At 66.3% G+C, this 24,311-nt stretch overlaps 1 protein-coding gene across 1 annotated transcript in view; it reads left to right on the forward strand.

Annotated features, from left to right (window-relative positions):
• The window catches only part of LOC135892199 (alpha-tectorin-like), a 40,783-nt gene extending 16,631 nt beyond the window's left edge, over nt 1-24,152 (forward strand). Inside the window, exons 10-20 of the mRNA XM_065419911.1 lie at nt 450-552; nt 1,132-1,316; nt 2,114-2,277; nt 3,865-4,113; nt 4,388-4,550; nt 5,154-5,314; nt 20,885-20,952; nt 21,456-21,479; nt 22,980-23,054; nt 23,795-23,833; nt 24,139-24,152. Of these exons, the coding sequence (XP_065275983.1) occupies nt 450-552; nt 1,132-1,316; nt 2,114-2,277; nt 3,865-4,113; nt 4,388-4,550; nt 5,154-5,314; nt 20,885-20,952; nt 21,456-21,479; nt 22,980-23,054; nt 23,795-23,833; nt 24,139-24,152 (1,245 nt within the window). The remainder of the gene's footprint in view (nt 1-449; nt 553-1,131; nt 1,317-2,113; nt 2,278-3,864; nt 4,114-4,387; nt 4,551-5,153; nt 5,315-20,884; nt 20,953-21,455; nt 21,480-22,979; nt 23,055-23,794; nt 23,834-24,138) is intronic.
• The last annotated feature ends 159 nt before the right edge of the window (nt 24,153-24,311 follow it).

A 24,311-nucleotide genomic window follows, 5' to 3' on the forward strand; every position in this document is an offset into this window, starting at 1 on the left:
ACCCCAGAAGTGGCCACGTTTCAGCCCCACTGAGCTATTAATCTGCTGCCTGGGCCCAGCCCAGAGGCGGCCGTATTCCGGTGTGAGGTGAGGGAACGCTGTGATTTGCCAAGTGCTTTGTGTTGCATTGAACTGGAAAGGCTCGAGAAATGTACAAGTTGCCCTTAGAAATACAGGGGGTTGGGTAGCTCAGAGAACAGCCGCAGGTACAATCAGCAGGTCGGCTGGAGCAGGCCCCTCCTTGCTGCTACTAAACTCTGATTCACTCTGCAGCCGAGCGTGACCCGTGTGTCGGTCTGGCCTGCGGGGAGGACGAGTGGTGCGGCGAGCAGGCAGGGAGATGGGGCTGTTACTGCTACAGGGCTTCTGAGCCCATCCAAGTGGCTGACTATGGTAAAGAGCCATTTCTGATCCCTTCCTCTCACTCCTGGTTTCCTCTGGCACTCTAGGCACGGAAATCTATCCGTGCTTTCCACGGCAAACGGCCTCTGCTGGGCTATGTCTGCCGCGAATGCCTTGGCTCCGGGAACGGGGGGCAGCAGATTTCCCAAGGTTACGTCTCTCATCATCACACAGTGCGAGGGGCAGTGATTAGAGGCAAGGAGCTTGGCACAGGGTTATGCTGGGGAAAGAGTTGGCAACAAAGACGACTCTGGGCTCTAATTCTGGCTCAGGCACCAGCTCCCCATGTGTCTCTTAAATGTCCTGAGCCTTTATCGTGCCAGACGGAAATGTGGGTAAAAGGCTAGGCTGCTCGGGGGAGGGGAGGAGACGGGACCTCCAGATTCAGACGGGGAGCCAGCTGTCTCCCACTCCAAGCCCCCGTCATCTGCCTGCTCCCTCTCTGCCTCCAAGGCAGCTGGCTCCCAACCCCGGCCATCAGGGGTCTGGCTGCAGTGCCCAGCACGTGCGTGGCCTCTCGGCCGACAGTGGGCAAGTTCTCAGAGCTCTCGTTGAAGGAAGGGTTACCAGGCCCATGGAGTGGGCAAAGGAGCCCAGTGTCCCATGGGCTTGCAGCTCCACAGCGCCGGTGGGCTCTGCTTGCATGCCAGGAACCAGGGCACAGCCCTGCGCCTGGAGAGGCCCCATGCGACGGACTCTGTCCTCTACCAGGTCTCACTTCCCTTCCAGACTATCAGCTGACCTGCAGTGGCGGTAACAGCTCAGTGTCCCTGTCCCGCTGCCTGCTCTTCACCGACGGCTTCCCCGCAGAGGCCTTGCACCTGGCCGACCCCAGCTGCACCGGCAGCCTCCTCAGGGGGAGACTCGTCTTCTACTTCGACAGCACACGACAGAGCTGCGGGACCACGGTGAAGGTGAGGAGGAGGCTGCACCTGGCGATTGGTCGCAGCCAACGTGGCCATATCCATGCCCAACACACCCTTACCAGCGCATGGCCACGTGCGCACCCGCACACCTCTACCAGCGCACGGCCACATGCGCACCTACGCACCCCTACCAGCGCACAGCCACGTGCGCACCCACGCACCCCTACCAGCACGCCCCTACCAGCGCACAGCCACGTGCGCACCCACGCACCCCTACCAGCGCACAGCCACATGCGCACCCACGCACCCCTACCAGCGCACAGCCACGTGCGCACCCACGCACCCCTACCAGCACGCCCCTACCAGCGCACAGCCACGTGCGCACCCACGCACCCCTACCAGCGCACAGCCACATGCGCACCCGCGCACCCCTACCAGCGCACAGCCACGTGCGCACCCACGCACCCCTACCAGCACGCCCCTACCAGCGCACAGCCACGTGCGCACCCGCGCACCCCTACCAGCACGCCCCTACCAGCGCATGGCCACGTGCGCACCCGCGCACCCCTACCAGCGCATGGCCACGTGCGCACCTGTGCACCTCTTCAAACATGAGTCAACACGCTGCCCCCCCTGCTCTGGCACGCACCCCCCTGCAGGCCAATGGTCTCTCACCAGGCGGGTCTGAGCGAGAAGGGCGGTGACAAGAGACGTGTGTTCTGTGCGAAAGGAGTGGGCCAGGGCCATGGCGGGAAGGGGAGCTCTGCCCCGACAGCATTGATGTGGATCCTGGGCAGGGAGAGACTCGGCTCTCACCACCACTGCTGCTTCTGTGCCCCCCACAGGTCAACGCCACCCACGCCACTTACTCCAACCAGGTGCAGGGCCGGGTGGGCAACACCTATGGAGGGGTCATCAGCCGGGACAGGCTCCTCTTCTTGCACTTCTCCTGCGCCCAGCCACTGAGCATCAACCTGTCCATCCCAATGGCCATCCAGTCCATACAGGAGTGAGTAGGGCCCCTCCTCAGTGCCACCTGCTGCTGCTGATTTCTGGAGCCCCCTGCAGCCTTTGGGACCCCAAAGCTCCCAGAGCAGCTGGCCCTCAGTGCCCCATCTCCCTGCCCGCAGGGCTGCTTCCACTTCACAGGATTCCTTGCACAGCACCACTTCCTGTGACCCCTGGGTCCCGCCCCCTTGCGCTGCGCCGGTTCCCACGACCCCTGGGTCCCGCCCCCTTGTGCCACTTCCCACGACCTCTGGGTCCCACTCCCTTGCGCTGTGCTGGTACCCACGACCCCTGGGTCCCGCCCCCTTGCGCTGCGCCGGTTCTCAGGACCCCTGGGTCCTGCCCCCTTGTGCCACTTCCCACGACCCCTGGGTCCCACTCCCTTGCGCTGTGCCGGTACCCACGACCCCTGGGTCCCGCCCCCTTGTGCCACTTCCCACAACCCCTGGGTCCCGCTCCCTTGCGCTGTGCCGGTACCCACGACCCATGGGTCCCGTCCCCTTGCGCTGTGCTGGTTCCCACGACCCTTGGGTCCCGCTCCCTTGCGCTGCACCGGTTCCCATGACCCCTGGGTCCCACCCCCTTGTGCCAGTTCCTGCAACCCCCTAGGTCCCATCCCCCTTGCGCTGCGCCGGTTCCCACGACCCCTGGGTCCCTCCCCCTCGTGCCACTTCCCGCGACCCCTGGGTCCTGCCCCCTTGCGCTGCGCCGGTTCCCACGACCCCTGGGTCCCGCCCCCTCGTGCCAATTCCCGCGACCCCTGGGTCCTGACCCCTTGCGCTGCGCCGGTTCCCACGACCCCTGGGTCCCGCCCCCTCGTGCCAATTCCCGTTACTCCTGGGTCCCGCTCCCTTGCGCTGCGCTGGTTCCCATGACCCCTGGGTCCCGCCCCCTTGTGCCAATTCCCATGACCCCTGGGTCCCACCCCTTTGCGCTGCACTGGTTCCCACGACCCCTGGGTCCCGCCCCCCTTGCATCACGCTGGTTCCCATGACCCCTGGGTCCCGCCCCCCCTTGTGTTGCACTGGTTCCCATGACCCCTGGGTCCCACCCCCATGTGCCACTTCCTGCAACCCCCTGGGTCCCACCCCCCTTGCGTCACACTGGTTCCATGACCCCCTTGTGCTGCGCCAGTTCCCACGACCCCTGAATCCACCTGTCTTGCAGCACGCCATTCCTGTGACCTCTGGGTGCACCTGCCTTGCACTGTGCCATTCCTATGACTCTTGGTCCCACGTCCCCTTGAACCACTCTGGTTCACATGCCCCCTTGTTCCCACATCCCCTTGCTCCGCACTGGTCCCTGTGACCTCTGGTTCCCACCTCCCCTAGCACCCGGCTGATTCCCATGTACCCTTGAACCATGCTGGTTCCAGTGACCCCTTGTTCCCCTGCCCGTTTGCACCATGCTGGTTCCTGCCCCCCGTTCCTTGCGGCTCCTGGCACTTCATCAGTTCCCACAACCCCTTAAAGTCGCCTTTGCCCACTGGTGTCCCTAATGCCCCACCCCCTGCTGCAGACACATGACTTTTCTGCTCCAGCCTCCATCGAGTGTTGTGTCTCTCTTCTGTTCTCACCTTCTTCCACAGTGTCGTTAACACAACCCTCCCCTCCGGCCAAGGGAGCTACCTGACCACCATGGTCCTGTACCAAGACCCTCAATACAGCAAACTCTTCACCCAGAGCCCCATCCCACTCACTGTCAACCACAGGGTCTACGTGGGCATCAGGGTTTCGGGGTTGGACCCCAGCCACTTCGTGCTGACCTTGTCATCATGCTGGGCGACTCCGGACCGAGACCCCTCCTCCAGCATCCGATGGGATCTCATCACCAACCAGTGAGCAGCTGGTCCTTCTGCTTCACATCACCTAGGGGGGGGGGGGACAGAACAGGGGGGCTGGGCAACAGGACGCCTGGGTTCTATCCCTGGCTCTGGGTGGGGAGTGGGGCATGGTGGGTTAGAGTCGGGGGGCTGGAAGTCCGGACTCCTGGGTTCTAACACGATGCTGGACAGGGAGGCAGCTGCAGTAGCCAGGTAGAGCTGGCTAAGTGTCTAACCTGCTGCCTGCTGCTTAGTGCCATGTCTGGCTGACCCCCTGTCCCTCACCCAGGTGCCCCAGCCTGCGAGATGGCACAGTGACAATCGAGGAGGACGGCGTCTCCTCCATCAGCCGCTTCTCCTTCAATGTCTTCCTGTTCATCCCAGACTTGGAGCTGGTGTATCTGCATTGCCGCGTCCGGCTCTGCAGCCCCCAGGTGGCCACGTGCACCATGGTGAGTGAGCACGTGGGAACTGGGACCCTCCCCTTCCACACCAGGGAGGAGATCTGCTCTGAGACTCCTTGGGAAACTGGCAGCAGCCTCCCTTCCTGCTGGCTGGACATAGGGCAGCCCTGGGTGGGCAAGAGGCCGTGCTCTCAGCCAGGCCCACATGCAGCACCAAGGGACGGACCCAGGCCAGGGCCCTGTCCAGCTGTGGGGCTGCGTGTGACAGTGGAAACCCCCTCGGTGTAGGGGGGAGCAGCTCCTGCCAGGTCCTCCTTGTCTGGTAGCATGGGGCCTGCAGTGCATCCCCGTGCCTTGTGAGCCATCCCTGTGCAGCACTAGCATGCTGCAGTGCCTCAACTGCGCCACCCCAGGGCTGGCTGCATCTCAGTGCTGGGCAAACTGTCCCCAGCAGCGTTGCCATGTGGCTGTGACCTAGCTGCCCCTCCCCAGAGGTGGCTGCATTCCCACATAAATGTGCTTTGCAGTGCTGTCTGAGCCACTGGGCGGATCATACCCTGTGCCAAGCAGCCTCTTGCTACCTCCGTGCTGGGTGACTCCAGAGTGCCCCCTAGTGCTGAGCGCTGACAAGGCTCTGTCCTCCCCCTGCAGCACTGCGCCAGGCCGGGCCCTGCTGTGTGGGGCAGGAAGCCTCCGTCAGGGGTCGTGTCCGCTGGCCCTTTCCTGAAGTACGACGAAGCTGCCGACCAAGGTGATTTGCAGCTGGCGCTGGCTCTGGTGCTGCTGGATGCCATCTGGGTGGGACGCTCAGGGTCTCCCTGGGGCTGGTAGCATCCAGCTAAGTGGGCAAAGGCCAGCTGCTCAGTGAGTTTACCTGCAGTCCCAGGAAGCACCACTAGAGGGCAGGGGACACACGCTTTGGGCATCGCTGTGCCAGCTTTTCGGCCCCAATCAGAGCAGGAGCCTTGGGGTCTGCCCCAGGGCCAGGAGCCCCCATTTGTCCATGTGTCGGACCGGCCAATTGGCTGGTCTCTGCTCCGGAGAGACCCAAGTGCTGGCACCACAGAGCCTTGCTGAATGGCACCCAGACATGGAATGATGGGAGTGATCAGTCTGGGGATTGAGGGGCACCAGCGGAGCTGTGTGGGGGAGGGAGGCAGTCTGGGGCTGGGATAGCAGGGGGCTGTAGGTCAGAAGGGAGGGGCACGAGCCAAGTTGTTATGGGGAACCCCAGGGCTGGGCTAGCAGGGGGCTGCGGGTCGGGAGTGAGGGGCACCGTCTGAGCTGCTGGGGGAAACCTCGGGGCTGCGGGTCGGGAGTGAGGAGCACAAGCCGAGCTGTTGTGGGAAACCCAGGGCTGGGCTAGCAGGGGGCTGCGGGTCGGGAGTGAGGGGCACCGCCCGAGCTGCTGAGGGAAACCTCGGGGCTGTGGGTCGGGAGAGAGGGGCACAAGCCGAGCTGTTGTGGGAAACCCAGGGCTGGGTAGCAGGGGCTGCGGGTCGGGAGTGAGGTGTACCAGCCATGCTGGGTCTCGTTACCTCCCTACCCTTGGGCCAAGCGCCTTATGGGCCTGGCTTTTTTCCCCTCTCTCTGATCCACACCTCCGCCCCAGTGGGCAAGGCCTTTGCTGGGACCCCAGCCCCGGGGGGACTCTGCCCCTCACAGCGCCCCCACCTGCTGAGGTGAAATGACATCTCTGCCTCTCTCTTCGCAGGTCTGCAGCTGGCCAGCAGGAGCCCTCGCTCACCCACCTGCTCCCCACTGCTGCTACTGCTACTCAGCACCTCCTGCCTGCTCCTTGCCGGAGCCCCCTGAGCCAGGCCTGGGCAGGGGCTTCCTTGGGGATCCCGCACCCCACCTGCTGCAGAACAGGCTGCTGGGTGCAAGGCCTCAGCGAGCGCTGGGGGGGGGGTGGCCGGGGAGGCAATCAGCCAGTCAGCGCTCTGGGAAGAGGGGCTGAGCTGGGTGGCCGGAGCCTGCGATTGTGGATTCCCCCTCCTCTGCTGCTCCCCTGCCCCCCAGCACCCTCCCGGGGACACAGCGAGGCCACACCCCTAGTGGGCGGGGCATAAACTCCTAGCAGGTGAAGGGGGAGCCTGGGAGAACCAAGGGAATCCCACTGCCCCCAACCTTCCCGCTCCCGCTACGGCACCAGGCAAATAAAGTGAGTGCGGAGAATCCCTGGGCTGTGACTGAAGCCTGCCGTCGCCACAACAGGGCAGGGGTCTGGCCTGGGGGGCTGGGAGCCAGGACTCCTGGGTTCGATTTCCAGCTCTGGGAGGGGAGCGGGTCTGACGGTCAGAGCAGGGGGGGCGCTAGGACCCAGGATTCCTGGGTTCTGATCCCAGCTCTGGCTGTGACCTTGGTCATGTCCTTTCCCCTCAGTGCCTCACTGCCCCTCTGTAAAATGAGAATGATGGAACTGACCCATCTTGGGGGGGGGGCTCTGCTGCTGCTGAATTAATCCCGGCCTGTGACTGGCCGTGGGCCCCCTCTCCTGCCCTGGGAGCAGGGCTCGGCCTGTCAGTCACGCACCAGCACCCTTGTGAGCAGGGGTGGCCGGGGGCTCCACGACTGAACGTCCCTGCACTGTGTGCCCTGGCCTCAGTGCTTAGCCACCAGGCGCTCCACAACAAACCCACCTGCCAGCTGCTCTACAGTAACAAACCCGTCCCCCAACAACAACAAACCTGCCTGCCAATAGCCATACAACAACAAACCTGCCCCCTGACGGCACCCTACAATAACAAACCCCTCCCCCAGCAACAACAAACCTGCCTCCCAGCAGCCCTACAATAACAAACTCACCTGCCTCAGAAGTCCCCCACTAACAAATCGACCCACCTTGGCAACCCTATAATAGCAGACCACCTGCCAGCAACCCTACAATAACAAACCCGCATGCACAGCCCTACAATGACCAACAAGTGCAGCCTCACCATGTGTGACTGGCCCTACAATAACAAGCCAGTGCCCGTACCCCCATGCACCCAAATGACCCTACAACACACTGGTGTGTGCAGGATCTGTGTCAAGCCGCCTGCATCAACAACCCATGTGTTCAGGAGCCCCCAGCCCCAGGAACACGGCAGCAGGCCTGGCCCCCTGCTCGAGCTGGGAAATATACCAGGGTGGGGGATGGGGGGGTCATTCGGCCCAAGGCCTGTGTGTGTGAGCTGGGCCCAGAGCCCAGCCCAGAGTTCAGGCCGGGGACAGGCAAAGAGGGACACAGCTTGTGCTCGGGTGTTGAGCAAGAGCGGGGGGGCGGGGGCTGCGTCAGGACCAGCGAACCCCCCGCCCCGCAGCGGCTGTGGGAGCCGAGCAGGGTGGGGTTAGCCAGGTTGCTTGTTCCCCGGGATGGGGGGAGAGTCGACTTTCTGGTGCAGACCCCAGGTCCAGGCCCTGGTGGCACCTGCACCTCTGCTGTCCCAGTGCCCTCCCGAAAGGGCTTGATGCCCAGACACCAAGACAGCCCGTGGGCCCCGCCCACCTTGGGATCGTGGCCTTGCCTGCCCCGCGGAGCCCTGGCCAAGCTCCCAGCTCCTCCCCACGGATCCGGCTCCACCTTCCCCGCCCCCACACAGCAACCTGGCCAGCTGGAAACTATGGGAGAGTGCTGGGAAAGCACAGCTGTGCTGGTGCTCCACACTCCCAACCCGCAGCCCACCCCCACCCACCAGCTCTATCAATGCCCCACAAATCCTGCTATCCCAGCCATGGGCTTCCCCATACCCACACCCACACACACTGCCCGGCCCATGCCCCAGCACAGGGTAGGAGCTGAATACATTTGATAGATGCTAATTCAAGTCAGCTAGGAGGGGGAATCACTCACCCCACAGAGGGAAACTGAGGCACAAAGGGGCTAAGATTTGCCCAATATGGCATTGGGTCAATGTCTGTGGTGGGAAGAATCATAGAAGATCAGGGTTGGAAGAGACCTAAGGAGGTCATCTAGTCCAACCCCCTGCTCAAAGCCGGACCAATCTCCAGACAGATTTTTGCCCCAGATCCCTAAGTGGCCCCCTCAAGGATTGAGCTCACAACCCTGCGTTTAGCAGGCCAATGCTCAAACCACTGAGTTATCCCTCTCCATCTCTAAGCCACTAGACTAGACTAGACTCCCCCCCCCGGATTCTCCTCTCTCAGCCGGGGCTAGAACCCAGGAATCCTGGCTCCCAGGAGCGGCGCCAAGGTTTTTGGCGCCCTAGGCGGGGGTCCTTCCGCGCTCCCAGAGCGAGTGAAGGACCCGCCACAGAATTGCTGCCGAAGACCCGGAGCGCGGAAGGACCCCCCGCTGCCGAATTGCCGCCGACGGCGGCAAAATGCCGCCCCCCCAAATCCTGGTGCTCTAAGCAACCGCCTAGCTCGCCTAAATGGAAGCGCCGGCCCTGCTGGCTCCCAACCCCCACCAGCTCCCCCGGCTTTCCTGTGCAGTACCCACATGGCAGGAATGCCATGAGCTGCCCCCAGAGTGGGCACAGGGGGGCAAAGTGCGGGGGCAGCACAGTACCCGGTCATTGAACTCCGGGTGCCCTGGCCTCCCAGCTGGGTCCGTGGGGGGCCTGAATGGCGGCATTCCAGGCTCAGGGCTGGGCGCCTCCCCCCTGCATGGGGGCGGGGAGAACTAGGCCGGGAAGCCGCACAACCACGTCCTGTGCTCAGAGCAGCCAGCACAGTGTGCCCCCAGTGTGACCAAGAGACGGGGGGAGTCACGGGACCCCAAAGTACTGGGGGAACTGAGGCATGAGACAGGAGGGTTCTGACCCAGGTCACACAGGACAGAACCCAGGAGTCCTGACCTCCCCCCGCCCCCCACTCTAACCACTAGAGCCCACTCCCCTCAATGTGTCGTCCACCCTCAAGACACCTAACTGGCTGCCATGTCCTGTTGCCAGGAAGGTGCTGGGGCTCAGAGAGCAGAGCCCAAGGAGTGGGTGAGCTCCTCCCACACGATCTGCCCCAGCTGTGCCCTGGAGGGGCCCCTCTGGGGGGGGGGGGGGGAGCCGCCCCCCATGAACCAGCCCAGTCACTGTTAACATGGGACCCACTGAGCTCAGAGCAAAATCATGGGCCCAGCCAGGACCTGGATCAGATCCGGCACCCCCTAGAGGGGAAAGCCCCGTGCCCCACCCCCGAGCCCGCCAGGCCCCGCCCTGGCCTGTTCTCCTTGGGGCTGGTGGCTCTGTGTGGGGCAGGCGGGTCCCGGGGCAGGGAGGGGCCCCACATTGTTGCCAGGTTTTATCATCGGCTCCCAGAATTTCCTGTGGAGGCAGAACAAAGGCTGGGCCGGAGCCTCCCCTCCCCCAACCCCAGCCTGGCTTTCAATGGAGCCTTGTGCGGCCGCCAGCGCTGGACAATGGGCCTCTGTGCGCGGCTGGGCCAGGGGAGCCCCACGGGGCCGGGGTCAGCGGAAACCAGCCTGTGCCCGGGATGGGGACAGGGCAGCAGCCATGAGAGCCAGGATTCCCCACTGCCCCCCAGCCCAGCCCCCCTGCAGGGCCCCTGCCCCCTCCCCCCCCAGCCCAGTCCCCCTGCAGGGCCCCTGCCCCCTTCCTCCACAGCCCAGCCCCCCAGATGCTGATATCTGCAGACAATTTTTGCAGATCGGATGCGGATATGTATTTTCATATCCGCGCAGGGCTCTGCCAACCCGCAGCCCCCCTGCTAGCCCAGCCCTGCCCTGCCCCCCCCCCCAGCTCTGCCTGGTGCCCCCACTGCTGACCCACAGCCCCCTGCTAGCCCAGCCCTGCCCTGCCCCCCCCCCCAGCTCTGCCTGGAGCCCCCACTGCTGACCCACAGCCCCCTGCTAGCCCAGCCCTGCCCTGCCCCCCCCCAGCTCTGCCTGGAGCCCCCACTGCTGACCCACAGCCCACTGCTAGCCCTGCCCTGCCCCCCCCCAGCTCTGCCTGGAGCCCCCACTGCTGACCCACAGCCCCCTGCTAGCCCAGCCCTGCCCTGCCCCCCCCCCCAGCTCTGCCTGGAGCCCCCACTGCTGACCCACAGCCCACTGCTAGCCCAGCCCTGCCCTGCCCCCCCCCCCAGCTCTGCCTGGTGCCCCCACTGCTGACCCACAGCCCCCTGCTAGCCCAGCCCTGCCCTGCCCCCCCCCAGCTCTGCCTGGAGCCCCCACTGCTGACCCACAGCCCCCTGCTAGCCCAGCCCTGCCCTGCCCCCCCAGCTCTGCCTGGAGCCCCCACTGCTGACCCACAGCCCACTGCTAGCCCAGCCCTGCCCTGCCCCCCCCCCAGCTCTGCCTGGAGCCCCCACTGCTGACCCACAGCCCACTGCTAGCCCAGCCCTGCCCCCCCCCCAAGCTCTGCCTGGTGCCCCCACTGCTGACCCACAGCCCACTGCTAGCCCAGCCCTGCCCCCCCAGCTCTGCCCGGTGCCCCCACTGCTGACCCACAGCCCCCTGCTAGCCGAGCCCTGGGCTTCCCCCCTTCCCCAAGCTGTGCCCAGTGCCTCAGAGGAGTGCAGCCGGACAGGCAGATGGCCAAAGGGGGTCTGAGGCTCTGTGCTGCTCCTGGTTTTACAGTAAGTTGGTGAAAGGAAGCAACTGAGGGGTGAAAGTCATCCAGGTCCCAAGTGTGGGGGAGGCCGAAGGCCCAGCACAGCTCCTGCCCCCACCAGCAGGGGGTGGCGGCGCCTGGGGGGGGGGGGGTCTCCTCTGATCTCCCTGCAGGGGGCTCTGTGGGAGCTGTCAGGGCAGGACCTGTTCCGGGCTCTGCCTCTAAATGTTGAGCTGTTCCCACAGTGCAGAGCCAGGCAGGGCAGCCAGGGCTGGCACTGAACCCAGATTCCTGCCCGGGCACCACGCGAGTCCCACTGTGCTTCCCCAAGGGACTGGCACCAGCCCCACTCCCCCCGCAGCAAAGGGGCCTCAAGCAGGCAGCCAAGAGCCTCTGAGGAGGGGCAAAGCCTGGCCAGCGGCTTCCACTGAATGGCTGCATGGGCAGGGATGGCGTGCCCGGCGCTGGGATGCAGCCACCTCTGGTGGAGCAGCTGGGAAACAGCTGCACATAATGCCACAAAAGTTCAGGCCAGGAAGTGAGGAATCCAGCTGCAGCTGATGGGGATTTGCACAAGCTGCAGTTTAGACATGACACAGATACACTGCCTGGGGCAATCCGTCTTCAGTGTCCCCACAGCCCAGCGCCCCTTACTGAGCCCCTGCCCCACTCCCCGCAGCCCAGGGTCCTCTGCTGAGCCTCCACCCCACTCCCCACAGCCCAGCGCCCCTTACTGAGCCCCTGCCCCACTCCCCGCAGCCCAGTGTCCTCTGCTGAGCCCCCACCCCACTCCCCGCAGCCCAGCGCCCCTTACTGAGCCCCTGCCCCGCTCCCTGCAGCCCAGCACCCCCGTTAACCCCCTGCCCCACTCCCCGCAGCCCAGCGCCCCTTACTGAGCCCCTGCCCCACTCCCCGCAGCCCAGGGTCCTCTGCTGAGCCTCCACCCCACTCCCCGCAGCCCAGCGCCCCTTACTGAGCCCCCTGCCCCGCTCCCTGCAGCCCAGCACCCCTTACTGAGCCCCCTGCCCCGCTCCCTGCAGCCCAGCACCCCTTACTGAGCCCCCTGCCCCGCTCCCTGCAGCCCAGCACCCCCGTTAACCCCCTGCCCCACTCCCCGCAGCCCAGCGCCCCTTACTGAGCCCCCGCCCCACTCCCCGCAGCCCAGTGTCCTCTGCTGAGCCCCCACCCCACTCCCCGCAGCCCAGGGTCCTCTGCTGAGCCCCCACCCCACTCCCCGCAGCCCAGTGTCCTCTGCTGAGCCCCCACCCCACTCCCCGCAGCCCAGGGTCCTCTGCTGAGCCCCCACCCCACTCCCCGCAGCCCAGGGTCCTCTGCTGAGCCCCCACCCCACTCCCCACAGCCCAGCGCCCCTTACTGAGCCCCTGCCCCACTCCCCGCAGCCCAGCGCCCCTTACTGAGCCCCCGCCCCACTCCCCGCAGCACAGCGCCCCTTACTGAGCCCCCGCCCCACTCCCCGCAGCCCAGTGTCCTCTGCTGAGCCCCCACCCCACTCCCCACAGCCCAGCGCCCCTTACTGAGCCCCTGCCCCACTCCCCGCAGCCCAGTGTCCTCTGCTGAGCCCCCACCCCGCTCCTTGCAGCACAGCGCCCCCTGCTAACCCCGTGCCCCACTCCCCGCAGCACAGCGCCCCCTGCTAACCCCCTGCCCCGCTCCTTGCAGCCCAGCGCCCGCTGCTAACCCCCTGCCCCACTCCCCGCAGCACAGCGCCCCCTGCTGAGCCCCCGCCCCACTCCCTGCAGCCCAGCGCCCCCTGCTGAGCCCCTGCCCCGCTCCCTGCAGCCCAGCACCCCCGTTAACCCCCTGCCCCACTCCCTGCAGGCCAGCGCCCCCGTTAATCCCCTGCCCCACTCCCCGCAGCCCAGCGCCCCCTGCTAACCCCCGCCCCGCTCCCTGCAGCCCAGCACCACCTGCTAACCTCCTGCCCCGCTCCTTGCAGCCCAGCGCCCCCCGTTAACCCCCTGCCCCACTCCTTGCAGCCCAGCGCCCCCGTTAACCCCCTGCCCCCCTCCCCGCAGCCCAGCACCCCCTGCTAACCCCCTGCCCCGCTCCTTGCAGCACAGGGCCCCCTGCTAACCCCCTGCCCCACTCCCCGCAGCACAGCGCCCCCTGCTAACCTCCTGCCCCACTCCCCGCAGCACAGCGCCCCCTGCTGAACCCCCGCCCTGCTCCCTGCAGCCCAGCGCCCCCTGCTAACCCCCTGCCCCGCTCCCTGCAGCCCAGCACCACCTGCTAACCCCCTGCCCCGCTCCTTGCAGCCCAGTGCCCCCGTTAACCCCCTGCCCCGCTCCTTGCAGCCCAGCGCCCCCGTTAACCCCCTGCCCCCCTCCCCGCAGCCCAGCACCCCCTGCTAACCCCCTGCCCCGCTCCTTGCAGCACAGGGCCCCCTGCTAACCCCCTGCCCCACTCCCCGCAGCACAGCGCCCCCTGCTGAACCCCCGCCCTGCTCCCTGCAGCCCAGCACCCCCTGCTAACCCCCTGCAGCACAGCGCCCCCTGCTAACCTCCTGCCCCACTCCCCGCAGCCCAGCGCCCCTGCTAACCCCCTGCCCCGCTCCTTGCAGCCCAGGGCCCCCTGCTAACCCCCTGCCCCCCCTCCCCGCAGCCCAGCACCCCCTGCTAACCCCCTGCCCCCCTCCCCGCAGCCCAGCGCCCCCTAACCCCCTGCCCCACTCCCCGCAGCCCAGTGTCCTCTGCTGAGCCCCCGCCCCACTCCCCGCAGCACAGCGCCCCCTGCTGAGCCCCCGCCCCGCTCCCTGCAGCCCAGCGCCCCCTGCTAACCCCCTGCCCCGCTCCTTGCAGCCCAGCGCCCCCTGCCGAGCCCCCGCCCGCTCCCTGCAGCCCAGCGCCCCCTGCTAACCCCCTGCCCCGCTCCTTGCAGCCCAGCGCCCCCTGCTAACCCCCTGCCCCGCTCCTTGCAGCACAGTGCCCCCTGCTAACCCCCTGCCCCACTCCCTGCAGCTAGGGTGACCAGATGTCCTGATTTTATAGGGACAGTCCCGATTTTTGGGTCTTTTTCTTATATAGGCTCCTATTATCCCCCACCCCCGTCCCGATTTTTCACATTTGCTGTCTGGTCACCCTACCTGCAGCCCAGCGCCCCCTGCTAACCCCCGCCCCACTCCCCGCAGCACAGCGCCCCCGTTAACCCCCTGCCCCACTCCCCACAGCACAGCGCCCCCTGCTGAGCCCTCCCCGCTCCCCACAGCCCAGCGCCCCCTGCTAAGCCTGGGTTCTCCTGCCAGCTGTGGAAGGGGAGTTGGGCTCTAGTGTTTAGAGCCAGGACTCCAGCTGCCCCTGCTCTAACTACTAGGCCCCAGGGCGCTGGAATAATGTGTATCGTGGGGGAGCTGAGAGCCATTGAACCAAACTGTAAACCCTGGATAACATGGAAACCACTTCAAGCCAGGGGGTGCTGGAGCATCCCCTGCACCCCAAGTTCCACTCCCCGCCCTGAGCTGGGGAGAGACCCCAGGAGTCTGGGCTCCCAGCTGATGATCCATCCTGCCCACACCAGGTCCCGCTGTTAAAGTGAATGGAGGTCCCCAGTCCTGCTGCTGGCGCCCCCATGGCAGGGCTGGAGGTGCCCATCACCGGCTCTTTAACCTTTCCCAGCGTCAGCTGCAGCACTGCCCCCCCCCCTTTATCTCCAGGTGCCAGGCTGTGCCAGGGCTCTTGCTGCTGGGCAACGTCAGCGTCCGGGAACGGCAAATACGGAGCTGGGAGGGAATGTCCTGAACATACAGACAAGTGGGACCTGCTCCCAGCCTTGGGCTCCCTGCTGGTGCCCCTCACTCCCGACCCGCAGCCCCCGCCGGCCCCCGTCACTCCCACCCCAGAGCCTCTGCTGGCCCCCCTCACTCCCGCCCCACAGCTCCACCGGCCCAGTCCCGCCAGCCCCCCTCACTCCTACCCCGCAGCCCCTGCCAGCCCCCCTCACTCCCGCCCCACAGCTCCACCGGCCCAGCCCTGCCGGCCCCCCTCACTCCTACCCCGCAGCCCCTGCCAGCCCCCCTCACTCCCGCCCCACAGCTCCACCGGCCCAGCCCTGCCGGCCCCCCTCGCTCCCGCCCCACAGCCCCTGCCAGCCCAGCCCTGCTGGTGTCCCTCACTCCCACCTCGCAGCCCCTGCCAGCCCCCCTCACTCCCGCCCCACAGCTCCACCAGCCCAGCCCTGCCGGCCCCCCTCACTCCTACCCCGCAGCCCCTGCCAGCCCCCCTCACTCCCGCCCCACAGCTCCACCGGCCCAGCCCTGCCGGCCCCCCTCGCTCCCACCCCGGAGCCTCTGCTGGCCCCCCTCACTCCCGCCCCACCGGCCCAGTCCCGCCAGCCCCCCTCGCTCCCACCCCACAGCCTCTGCCAGCCCAGCCCTGCTGGTGTCCCTCACTCCCACCTCGCAGCCCCTGCCGGCCCCCCTCACTCCCGCCCCACAGCTCCACCAGCCCAGTCCCGCCAGCCCCCCTCGCTCCCACCCCACAGCCTCTGCCAGCCCAGCCCTGCTGGTGTCCCTCACTCCCACCCCGGAGCCTCTGCTGGCCCCCCTCACTCCCGCCCCACAGCCCCACCGGCCCAGTCCCGCCAGCCCCCCTCACTCCTACCCCGCAGCCCCTGCCAGCCCAGCCCTGCCGGCCCCCCTCGCTCCCACCCCACAGCCTCTGCCAGCTCAGCCCTGCCGGCCCCCCTCACTCCCGCCCCACAGCTCCACCAGCCCAGCCCTGCCAGCCCCCCTCGCTCCCACCCCGGAGCCCCTGCCGGCCCCCCTCACTCCTACCCCGCAGCTCCACCGGCCCAGCCCTGCCGGTGTCCCTCACTCCCACCTTGCAGCCCCTCCAGCCCAGCCCTGCCAGCCCCCCTCGCTCCCACCTCGCAGCCCCTGCCAGCCCCCCTCACAGCTCCACCAGCCCAGCCCTGCCGGCCCCCCTCACTCCCACCCCACAGCCCCTGATGGTGTCCCTCACTCCCAGCCCTCAGCCCCTGCCGGCCCAGCCCTGCCCTGCCAGCGCTCCTCACTCCCAACCTGCAGCCATTGCTTGCCCAGGAATCCCTCATTGAATGTTGACTTCTAGCACGCTGCATAATCCTGCAATTCTGTTACCCACAACCAGCCAGGAACTCAGGGCCCCCCGACCCCACTCCCCTCACAGAGCTGGGGAGAGAACCCAGGAGTCCCAGCCGCCCCTGCTCTAACCCACCAGACCCCACTCCCCTCCCAGAGCTGGGGAGAGAACCCAGGAGTCCTGGCTCCCAGCCTGCCTGCTCTAACCCACCAGACCCCACTCCCCTCACAGAGTTGGGAGAGAACCCAGGAGTCCTGGCTCCCACTCTGACACTTTGCAGCACTGACACACGAGAGGGGACCACGCAGAGACCTCCACACTCGTCTCCCTGGTGCCTGGCCCCCGAGGAGCTGCCAGATCCCTGCTGCGGTGCCCAGACTGGCTCCTTGCTGGCTGAGGCTGAGAATCTAGGCTCAACCCTTCCTCCCGCCCCCAGCCCAGGCAGCCAGACCTGTCCCCACCTGCCTGGGTGTGGTCTGGGCCCTGCCCTACTTAACCAGCTGAGCCAGGGGAGGGCTGAGTTGTGTTGCCTGTGCCTAGCTGCTCTGCCCTGGGTAAGTCGCCTGGTGCTGCCCTCACTGGGCTGGGGGATCCTGGCCCTGGTGTGGAGTTGCTACCCATAGCTGTGCTGCTGGGGGCAGATTGTCTGGGTGTGGGACAGGCTGCCTTGGGAGTGGGCGTTAGGGTGAATGCGCTGAGTGCCTGAATGCCTGGCTTCTATTCCTGGCTTGGCTGCTGGCACCCCAGGCTGGCCTTGCTCTGTGCCTCAGTTTCCCCATCTGTAAAGTGGGGAGGATAATCTGCCCTCTATCAAGTTACAATGGTACAGGATGGCTGCTGATCTCAGGGGAGGAAGTCTGTGTGGTGTCTGGTGGGGAGGGGGGCCCTGATCTGGGGGGGAGGGGTCTGTGCGGGGCCTGGCGGGGAAGAGGGGGGCCCAGGTCTGGTGGAGGGGGAGGGGTCTGTGTGGTGCCTGGTGCGGAGGAGGGGGGGCCCTGATCTGGGTGGAGGGGGAGGGGTCTGTGCGGGGCCTGGTGGGGAGGGGGGCCCTGATCTGGGTGGAGGGGGAGGGGTCTGTGCGGGGCCTGGCGGGGAGGAGGGGGGCCCAGGTCTGGTGGAGGGGGAGGGGTCTGTGTGGTGCCTGGTGCGGAGGAGGGGGGGCCCTGATCTGGGTGGAGGGGGAGGGGTCTGTGTGGTGCCTGGTGCGGAGGAGGGGGGGCCCTGATCTGGGTGGAGGGGGAGGGGTCTGTGCGGGGCCTGGTGGGGAGGGGGGCCCTGATCTGGGGAGGGAGGGGTCTGTGCGGGGCCTGGCGGGGAGGAGGGGGGCCCAGATCTGGTGGAGGGGGAGGGGTCTGTGTGGTGCCTGGTGCGGAGGAGGGGGGGGCCCTGATCTGGGTGGAGGGGGAGGGGTCTGTGCGGGGCCTGGTGGGGAGGGGGGCCCTGATCTGGGTGGAGGGGGAGGGGGGGCCCTGATCTAGGGGGAGGGGTCTGTGCGGGGCCTGGTGGGGGCCAGAGAGGGTGCAGTATTTCCCATTATGTCCTCAGAAGATCCTGGGGGCTGGGGCTGCCCCTCCCCCAAGTCAGTGGCTGTTCTGGGCAGCTCTGGGGTCCCGGTGGGCAGGCGCCTGGCACTTGGGTAACAACGCCTGGTACCGGCTGAGGGGGTCGCGCTGCAGCGTGAAAATGACCCCAGCCAGGCCCGGTTCACTGGGATTGTTACTGGAGTAATAAACACATCCCCCCCCCCCCCCCCCCCCCGCAGCTAGGGGTAACCGGTCGGTGCTCTAGGGGCTCACCTAGAAACACGATTAGCCCTCAGCCTCCCAGCTCCTGCCAGCAATGGGGAGAGAACCCAGGCGTCCTGGCTCCCAGCCAGCCTCCTGTCCTCCCCTCCCCTCCTCAGGGCAGAGCTGTGGTAGGCGGGACCCTTTGCTGCCCCAGGCATCTCTGGGGCAGGGCAGAAAGAGGGGACCCTGGGAGGTCGGTTTCTATGGGCCGCACCCTGGCCTGGCTCCCTGTGCAGCGGGCTCAGCCAGCTTTGCTGAGGCCCTAGGCTGGGGAGGCGCCCGAACCCTGGAATCCGCCCCGGGGAATCCTGCCAGCCCAGGCCTGGGCTCCCTCCCACAGCCCCAGCTGGGAGCGTTCTGGAGGGAGGGTTTAGTGGGCATGTGGTGGGGGGAGAGGGGGCTGGGAGCCAGAAGTGAGTGGGGTCAACTGGTTAGAACAGGGAGGTGCTGGGAGCCAGGACTCCTGGGTTCTATCCCTGGCTCTGGGAGGGGCGTGGGGCTGAGTGGTTGTCGGGGGGGGCTGGGAGCCAGGACTCCTGGGTTCTGTCTCTGGGAGGGCAGTGGGGCTGAGTGGTTGTGGGGGGGGGGCTGGGAGCCAGGACTCCTGGGTTTTGTCTCTGGGAGGGCAGTGGGGCTGAGTGGTTGTGGGGGGGCTGGGAGCCAGGACTCCTGGGTTCTATCCCTGGCTCTGGGAGGGGCGTGGGGCTGAGTGGTTGTCGGGGGGGCTGGGAGCCAGGACTCCTGGGTTCTATCTCTGGGAGGTCAGTGGGGCTGAGTGGTTGTCGGGGGGGCTGGGAGCCAGGACTCCTGGGTTCTATCCCTGTCTCTGGGAGGGGAGGAGATAGCTGAGCGCAGCAGGCCCCCTTGCCCAGCAGACAGAGGCTGAGCGGGAGCTGACAGCTGGTGGATGAAACCAGACAAATCCAGATTTGCCAGAGGATCCGGGAGAGGAATTCACCTTTGGCACAACGGCCCCAGGGGCGGGGTGGGTTCTCCCTCGCTTGGAGACAGGGCTGCCTAGTGGGTAGCTTGGAATGAGTCCTGGCTCTTCTCTGTGCCTCAGTTTCCCCAGTTGTACTGGGAGATCGTGATATCGGCCTTCTCAGAGCCCTACTGATGAGACGCGCTAGGTGGTGGCTGGGGGCCATCCTGACACCCAGGCTGGGCAGCTGGGGCTTGAGTCCCTGGGACGTCCTACTGGGGTGACTTGACCGGGGCAGTTTAATGGCTCCAGCTGTCCCAGCCCTGCCCGGGGGGGGGCACCCTGGCCATGCGACGCTGGTGGGGCAGGGCTCAATCCTGGCCCAGTTCAGGGGTGTTGGACTGTGTCCTCTGTTGGGGTGACCCCTGGTCCTCCCCTCTGCGCCCTATCCCAATGGTACGGACCCGACCCTGGCTGCAGCTCTGCCAGCAGGTATAGCACCCCTAGGAGAGGGGGCGAGGTTAAGGATGGGGGGCGGAGTTAAGGACATTCCAGCTCTGCCAGCTGCTATGACATCCTTGAGAGAAGGGGGTAGGTTAAGGACATCCCTCAGCCAAGCATCTCTCTTGTCCTGGAGGGGGCTGGGTGGGTGGCCTAGTCTCTGGGGCAGCAGGGCTAAGGGGCCCTGGGTGTCTGGTTTGGGGGGAGGGGCGTGTTGAGCTGGAGGAGGAGCTCCCTGTCCCATTGCCAGTACTAGCCTATTTTCCACCATGTGGCGCAGGCACTAAGCAGCCAGGGTTGGGGCTGCCACCCCTTGGACCCCCGCCTTGCTGTGATGGGGGCATGTGTGCCCTGGCCCTGCTCGGGCTTGGCACTGCCCCCCTGAGGGGAGAGACACCCCCCTGCCCCCATCTGAGCACAGGGGACATCAGCCCAAGGGCCACCCGGAGCAGAAGGGGAGGATGCTGACCAGGGACGTGCAGCAAGACAGTGGCACAACCAGGATGGAACCCAGGTGTCCTAGCTCCCCTCCCACCCTCCGCTCTAACCACTGGACCCCACTCCCCTCCCAGAGCCAGGGACAGAACCCAGGAGTCCTGATCCAGCCCTGGCTACGCTCCCCACCTCCCCACAGGCTTTGTGGACAGTCTCTGGCCAGTTGCATTGGCCCTTCAGGGAGTCCACTCGCTCTGGGCCCCCGGGGCCTCCACGCCCAGAGGGAGCAAAGCAACCCCGGTCTCTAGCCTGCAGTGACTCAGCCAGGGTAACACAGGAGGGTTTATTGAGCGTCTGAACCCAGCACAGGCAGTTCTCTGGGCCTCCGGCCTGGCCTCCCTCAGCACAGCACATCCCAGTCTCCCCTGCATCCAGGTGGGCTCTGCCTGCTCCCCCTCTCCAGCCCAGAGCCCCCCTGCTTCCCAGCTGGGCATCCGATATCCCCTCCCCCAACAGCTCCTACCCCGTCCTTTGTCCTCCATCCCAGGTGAACAGGTCACTGGGTCCCTCTCTCTTCTGTCCTTTGTTCCCCTCTGGCTGGAACCGGCTGGTCAGGTCACGGGGTCCTCTCTCCTCAGCCCATTGTCCTCCCATGGGCCGGAACCGGCTGACTGGGCTGGGCCACCTGGTCACTGGTTGCTAGGATACCCCATCTCCAGGCTGTTCTCTGGGGATCCCGGCTGCGAGGGGGCGTCCCAGGCAGGGCCCCTGTGTGCTCGGCTGACTGACCTCGGCAGGTTATGAACCCACGGCCCCAGCTGGGAACAGCCAGAGCTGACGGGGGAGAGAGCGAGCGCCCTCAACTGACAGCAAAATCTGCCTAGGGGGCACCGGCTCTGATCTGTCCCCAGGGCGGGGGCTGGCTGGGGTGGGGGCAGGGGGCAATGGGGCCTTTTACCTCTTGGGGGCACTGGTTCTGATCTGGCCCCAGGGTGGGGGCTGGCTGCTGGTTGGGGGGGTGGGGGTGGGAAATGTGACACGGGGGCCCAGGCAGGTGTTGGTTTAATGTCGGGGAGTGAGGTGTAGGGGGGACCCAGGAGTCCTGGTACTGGCCACGTCTCGGCTCTCACTGCCCTGTCTCTCTCTGTAGGGACCCGCCACCCAGTTTCAGTTCCAGGATGCAGCCAGTCACCACCGGCCTCCTGCTGCTCTTGGCAGGTGAGACGCTCCCCACAGTGCCCCCTGCTGGAAGAGGCTGGGGCTGGTGTAGTCAGGAGCTGCCCCCTCTGCCAGCTCTCCTGCCCTGCCCCCCACAGCGCCCCCTGCTGGGAGTCCAATGCTATTTTCTCTTTCAGCGGCGTTTCCTGTCCTGAAAGCTGAACACCCCATGGGTGAGTTCACCCTCCTCCGCTCTACTGCTGCCAGCATGGTCCCGAGCTGCCCTGGGAGGCGGGAGGGAGCAGAGGGGACTCACGGGGGGGGGCACTTCAGCCTGGCTGTCACTCCTCTGATGGGGTGGGAAGAGTAGAGGCCTAGGGGGAATGGAGCAGCTGGGGGAAGGATATCGGCCTGGAGTGGTCCAAGGAACCCAGGAGTCCTGACACCCAGCCCCCACTCCTGCTCTAACCCACTGGAGACCCCACTCCCCTGCCAGAGCTGGGGGTAGAATGCAGGAGTCCTGGCCTCACGGCTCTAACTCTTTCTTTTCTGCCCCACGCCAGATCCAGCAAGCCCCTTCTATTACGGTAAGTGCCACTCCTGCCATCTCCCTCCGCTGGCATCTCCCCGGGGCAGGACCCTGCCGGCGGAGCCTGGCACAGACAGGGAGGGGCTGGACCGGCCAGGCCAGTCTCCTGCCCTCTCATGGGGAGCTGGGCAGTAGCCAGGGCTGGGCTGTGGAGAGCCCGCACTGGACCAAGGGGGGAGGGAGGGAGGGAGGATGGATTGGGCTGTGGGAGGAGGATAGGGGTGGAGGGATTTGGGGATCTGGCTGGGGGTTCTGGGTGTGGGAGGACGGGGGAGTCTGGGATGGGAGGGATTCAGGGGACATGGTGTTGGGTGGGGGGGATTTGAGAGGCGTGGTGTTGGGTGGGATTTGGGGGTGGGGTCTGGGGGATGGGGAGATTCGGGGGATGTGGTGTTGGGTGGGGGGATTTGGGGAGGTCTGGGGGATTTGGGGGATGTGGGGGGGGTCTGGGGGATGGGGAGATTCGGGGGATGTGGTGTTGGGCGGGGGGATTTGGGGAGGTCTGGGGGATTTGGGGGATGTGGGGGGGGTCTGGGGGATGGGGAGATTCGGGGGATGTGGTGTTGGGCGGGGGGATTTGGGGAGGTCTGGGGGATTTGGGGGATGTGGTGTTGGGTGGGGGGGGTCTGGGGGATGGGGAGATTCGGGGGATGTGGTGTTGGGTGGGATTTGGGGGTGGGGTCTGGGGGATGGGAAGATTCAGGGAATGTGGTGTTGGGCGGGGGAATTTGGGGAGGTCTGGGGGATTTGGGGGATGGAGAGATTCGGGGGACGTGGTGTTGGGCGGGGGGGATTTGGGGAGGTCTGGGGGATTTGGGGGATGTGGTGTTGGGTGGGGGGGTCTGGGGGATTTGGGGGATGTGGGGGGATTTGGGGGACGTGGTGTTGGGCAGGGGGATTTGGGGAGGTCTGGGGGATTTGGGGGATGCGGTGTTGGGTGGGGCGGGTCTGGGGGATGGGGGATTTGGGGAGGTCTGGGGGATTTGGGGGATGTGGTGTTGGGTGGGGCGGGTCTGGGGGATGGGGGGATTTGGGGAGGTTTGGGGGATGTGGGGGGATTTGGGGGATGGAGAGATTCGGGGGATGTGGTGTTGGGCGGGGGGATTTGGGGAGGTCTGGGGGATTTGGGGATGTGGTGTTGGGTGGGGGGGTCTGGGGGATGGGGAGATTCGGGGGATGTGGTGTTGGGCGGGGGGATTTGGGGAGGTCTGGGGGATTTGGGGGATGTGGTGTTGGGTGGGGGGGGTCTGGGGGATGGGGAGATTCGGGGGATGTGGTGTTGGGCGGGGGGGATTTGGGGAGGTCTGGGGGATTTGGGGGATGGAGAGATTCAGGGGACGTGGTGTTGGGTGGGGTCTGGGGGATGTGGTGTTGGGTGGGGGGGTCGGGGGGGTGAATCTGGGAGCATGGGGGTGGGGGCATAGCCCCTCTGCAGCAGAGGGAGCTGCTTTAGAGGTCCCCTTAGGCCAGGCTCTTACGGCTCCTCTTCCCCCCCCAGACTGGCACCGCCTGCGGCTCGGAGGGCTGATCGCCGCCGGCATTCTCTGTGCCCTGGGGATCATTGTGCTACTCAGTGAGTGGGGTGGGGGCAGGGACTGGGGAGGGGGTCTCAGCACCCAGCAGGTGAGGGTTGGATGGGGGTGTCCCAGGGCCCTAGGAAGGTAGGGGCCTCAGAACTGGGAGGGTGTCCCAGTGTCTGTGAGGTGATGGGGAGGGGGTGTCCCTGTGCCCTGGGGGTGTCTCGGCAGCTGAAGGGTGGAGGTGGGGTGGGGTTGTCCTGGCACCTGAAGAGATTGGGGGTGTCTGCACTGAGCATCTGTCACTAGCTGTGGGGGGGGGGGGCAGTGATTGGGGGGGGGAGACTGTTCCCAGGCCCTGATCCCATGGGGGGGCTGGCAGCTCCTGGGTGGGGGGGATTGCTGCTCCTCCCCCAAGTTTGTGTCTAATCTTCCTCCCACCCTTTTTATTTTATTTATTTATTTATTTCCCCCCCCCCCCCAGGTGGAAAATGCAAATGCAAATTTAACCGCAAAGCCAGGTAGGGGGTGGGGTCTAGGGAGTGCAAGGGAGGGGTTATGCTACACTTTGGAAGAGGTGGGGGGGTCATGTTGTGGATGCTGGGGGCATGTGGTGTGAATTGGGGAAACAGTGGGGGTGGGGCAGTGAGGATGGGGCATGGGGTGTGTGTGTGGAGGGGGGGTCATGCTGGAGGGGGGAATGGAGGCGCAAGGCTGGCGCGGTGGGAGGTTGTGGTGTTGGACGCGGGGGGGGGTCACGTTCCCCATGCTCATAACCCTCCCTCTCCCTCCTCAGCCGGCGGCCGAATGAGCCCCCTTCACCTCGTCACCCCCGGTAAGTCCCCCAACCCCTTTCCTGGTCGGACCGGGGGGGATGCTTTGGAGTCTGGGGGGAGGGGAGGGGGGTCTCTAAACTTGTCACCCTGACCCTTGTGGGGCCCTTCTCCCTTCCCTGTGTCGCCCCCTAGTGGCTGCTGGTGGGAGAGACCTCTCAGCGCTGCAGAGGGGAAGGGACCCTATGTGGGGCTAGTGGGTTGCGTGTTGTTCCCCCCCCCCCCCCCCCCCCCCCCAGCTCCACAGATGGCTCCCATGGCTTCTCTGTAAGCGGGTCTGTTCCCTTCCCCTCTTATCTCGCCGCAGGGCACTGCCAGTAACTGCTGAACCACAATGGTCCCGGTGCCAGGTCTCGCCCAGGGCGCTGGCTCCTTGCTGGGACGTCCCGTCCCCCCCATCCCCCGATCTGGGGAAGCAGAAGGGGGAGAAGTTTTTTAACTGAACTTTCCACTCTGTGGAATAAAAGTCTCCTGACCTTG

Source organism: Emys orbicularis, chromosome 20, assembly GCF_028017835.1.
Source record: "Emys orbicularis isolate rEmyOrb1 chromosome 20, rEmyOrb1.hap1, whole genome shotgun sequence".
Classification (NCBI taxonomy): Eukaryota; Metazoa; Chordata; order Testudines; family Emydidae; genus Emys; species Emys orbicularis.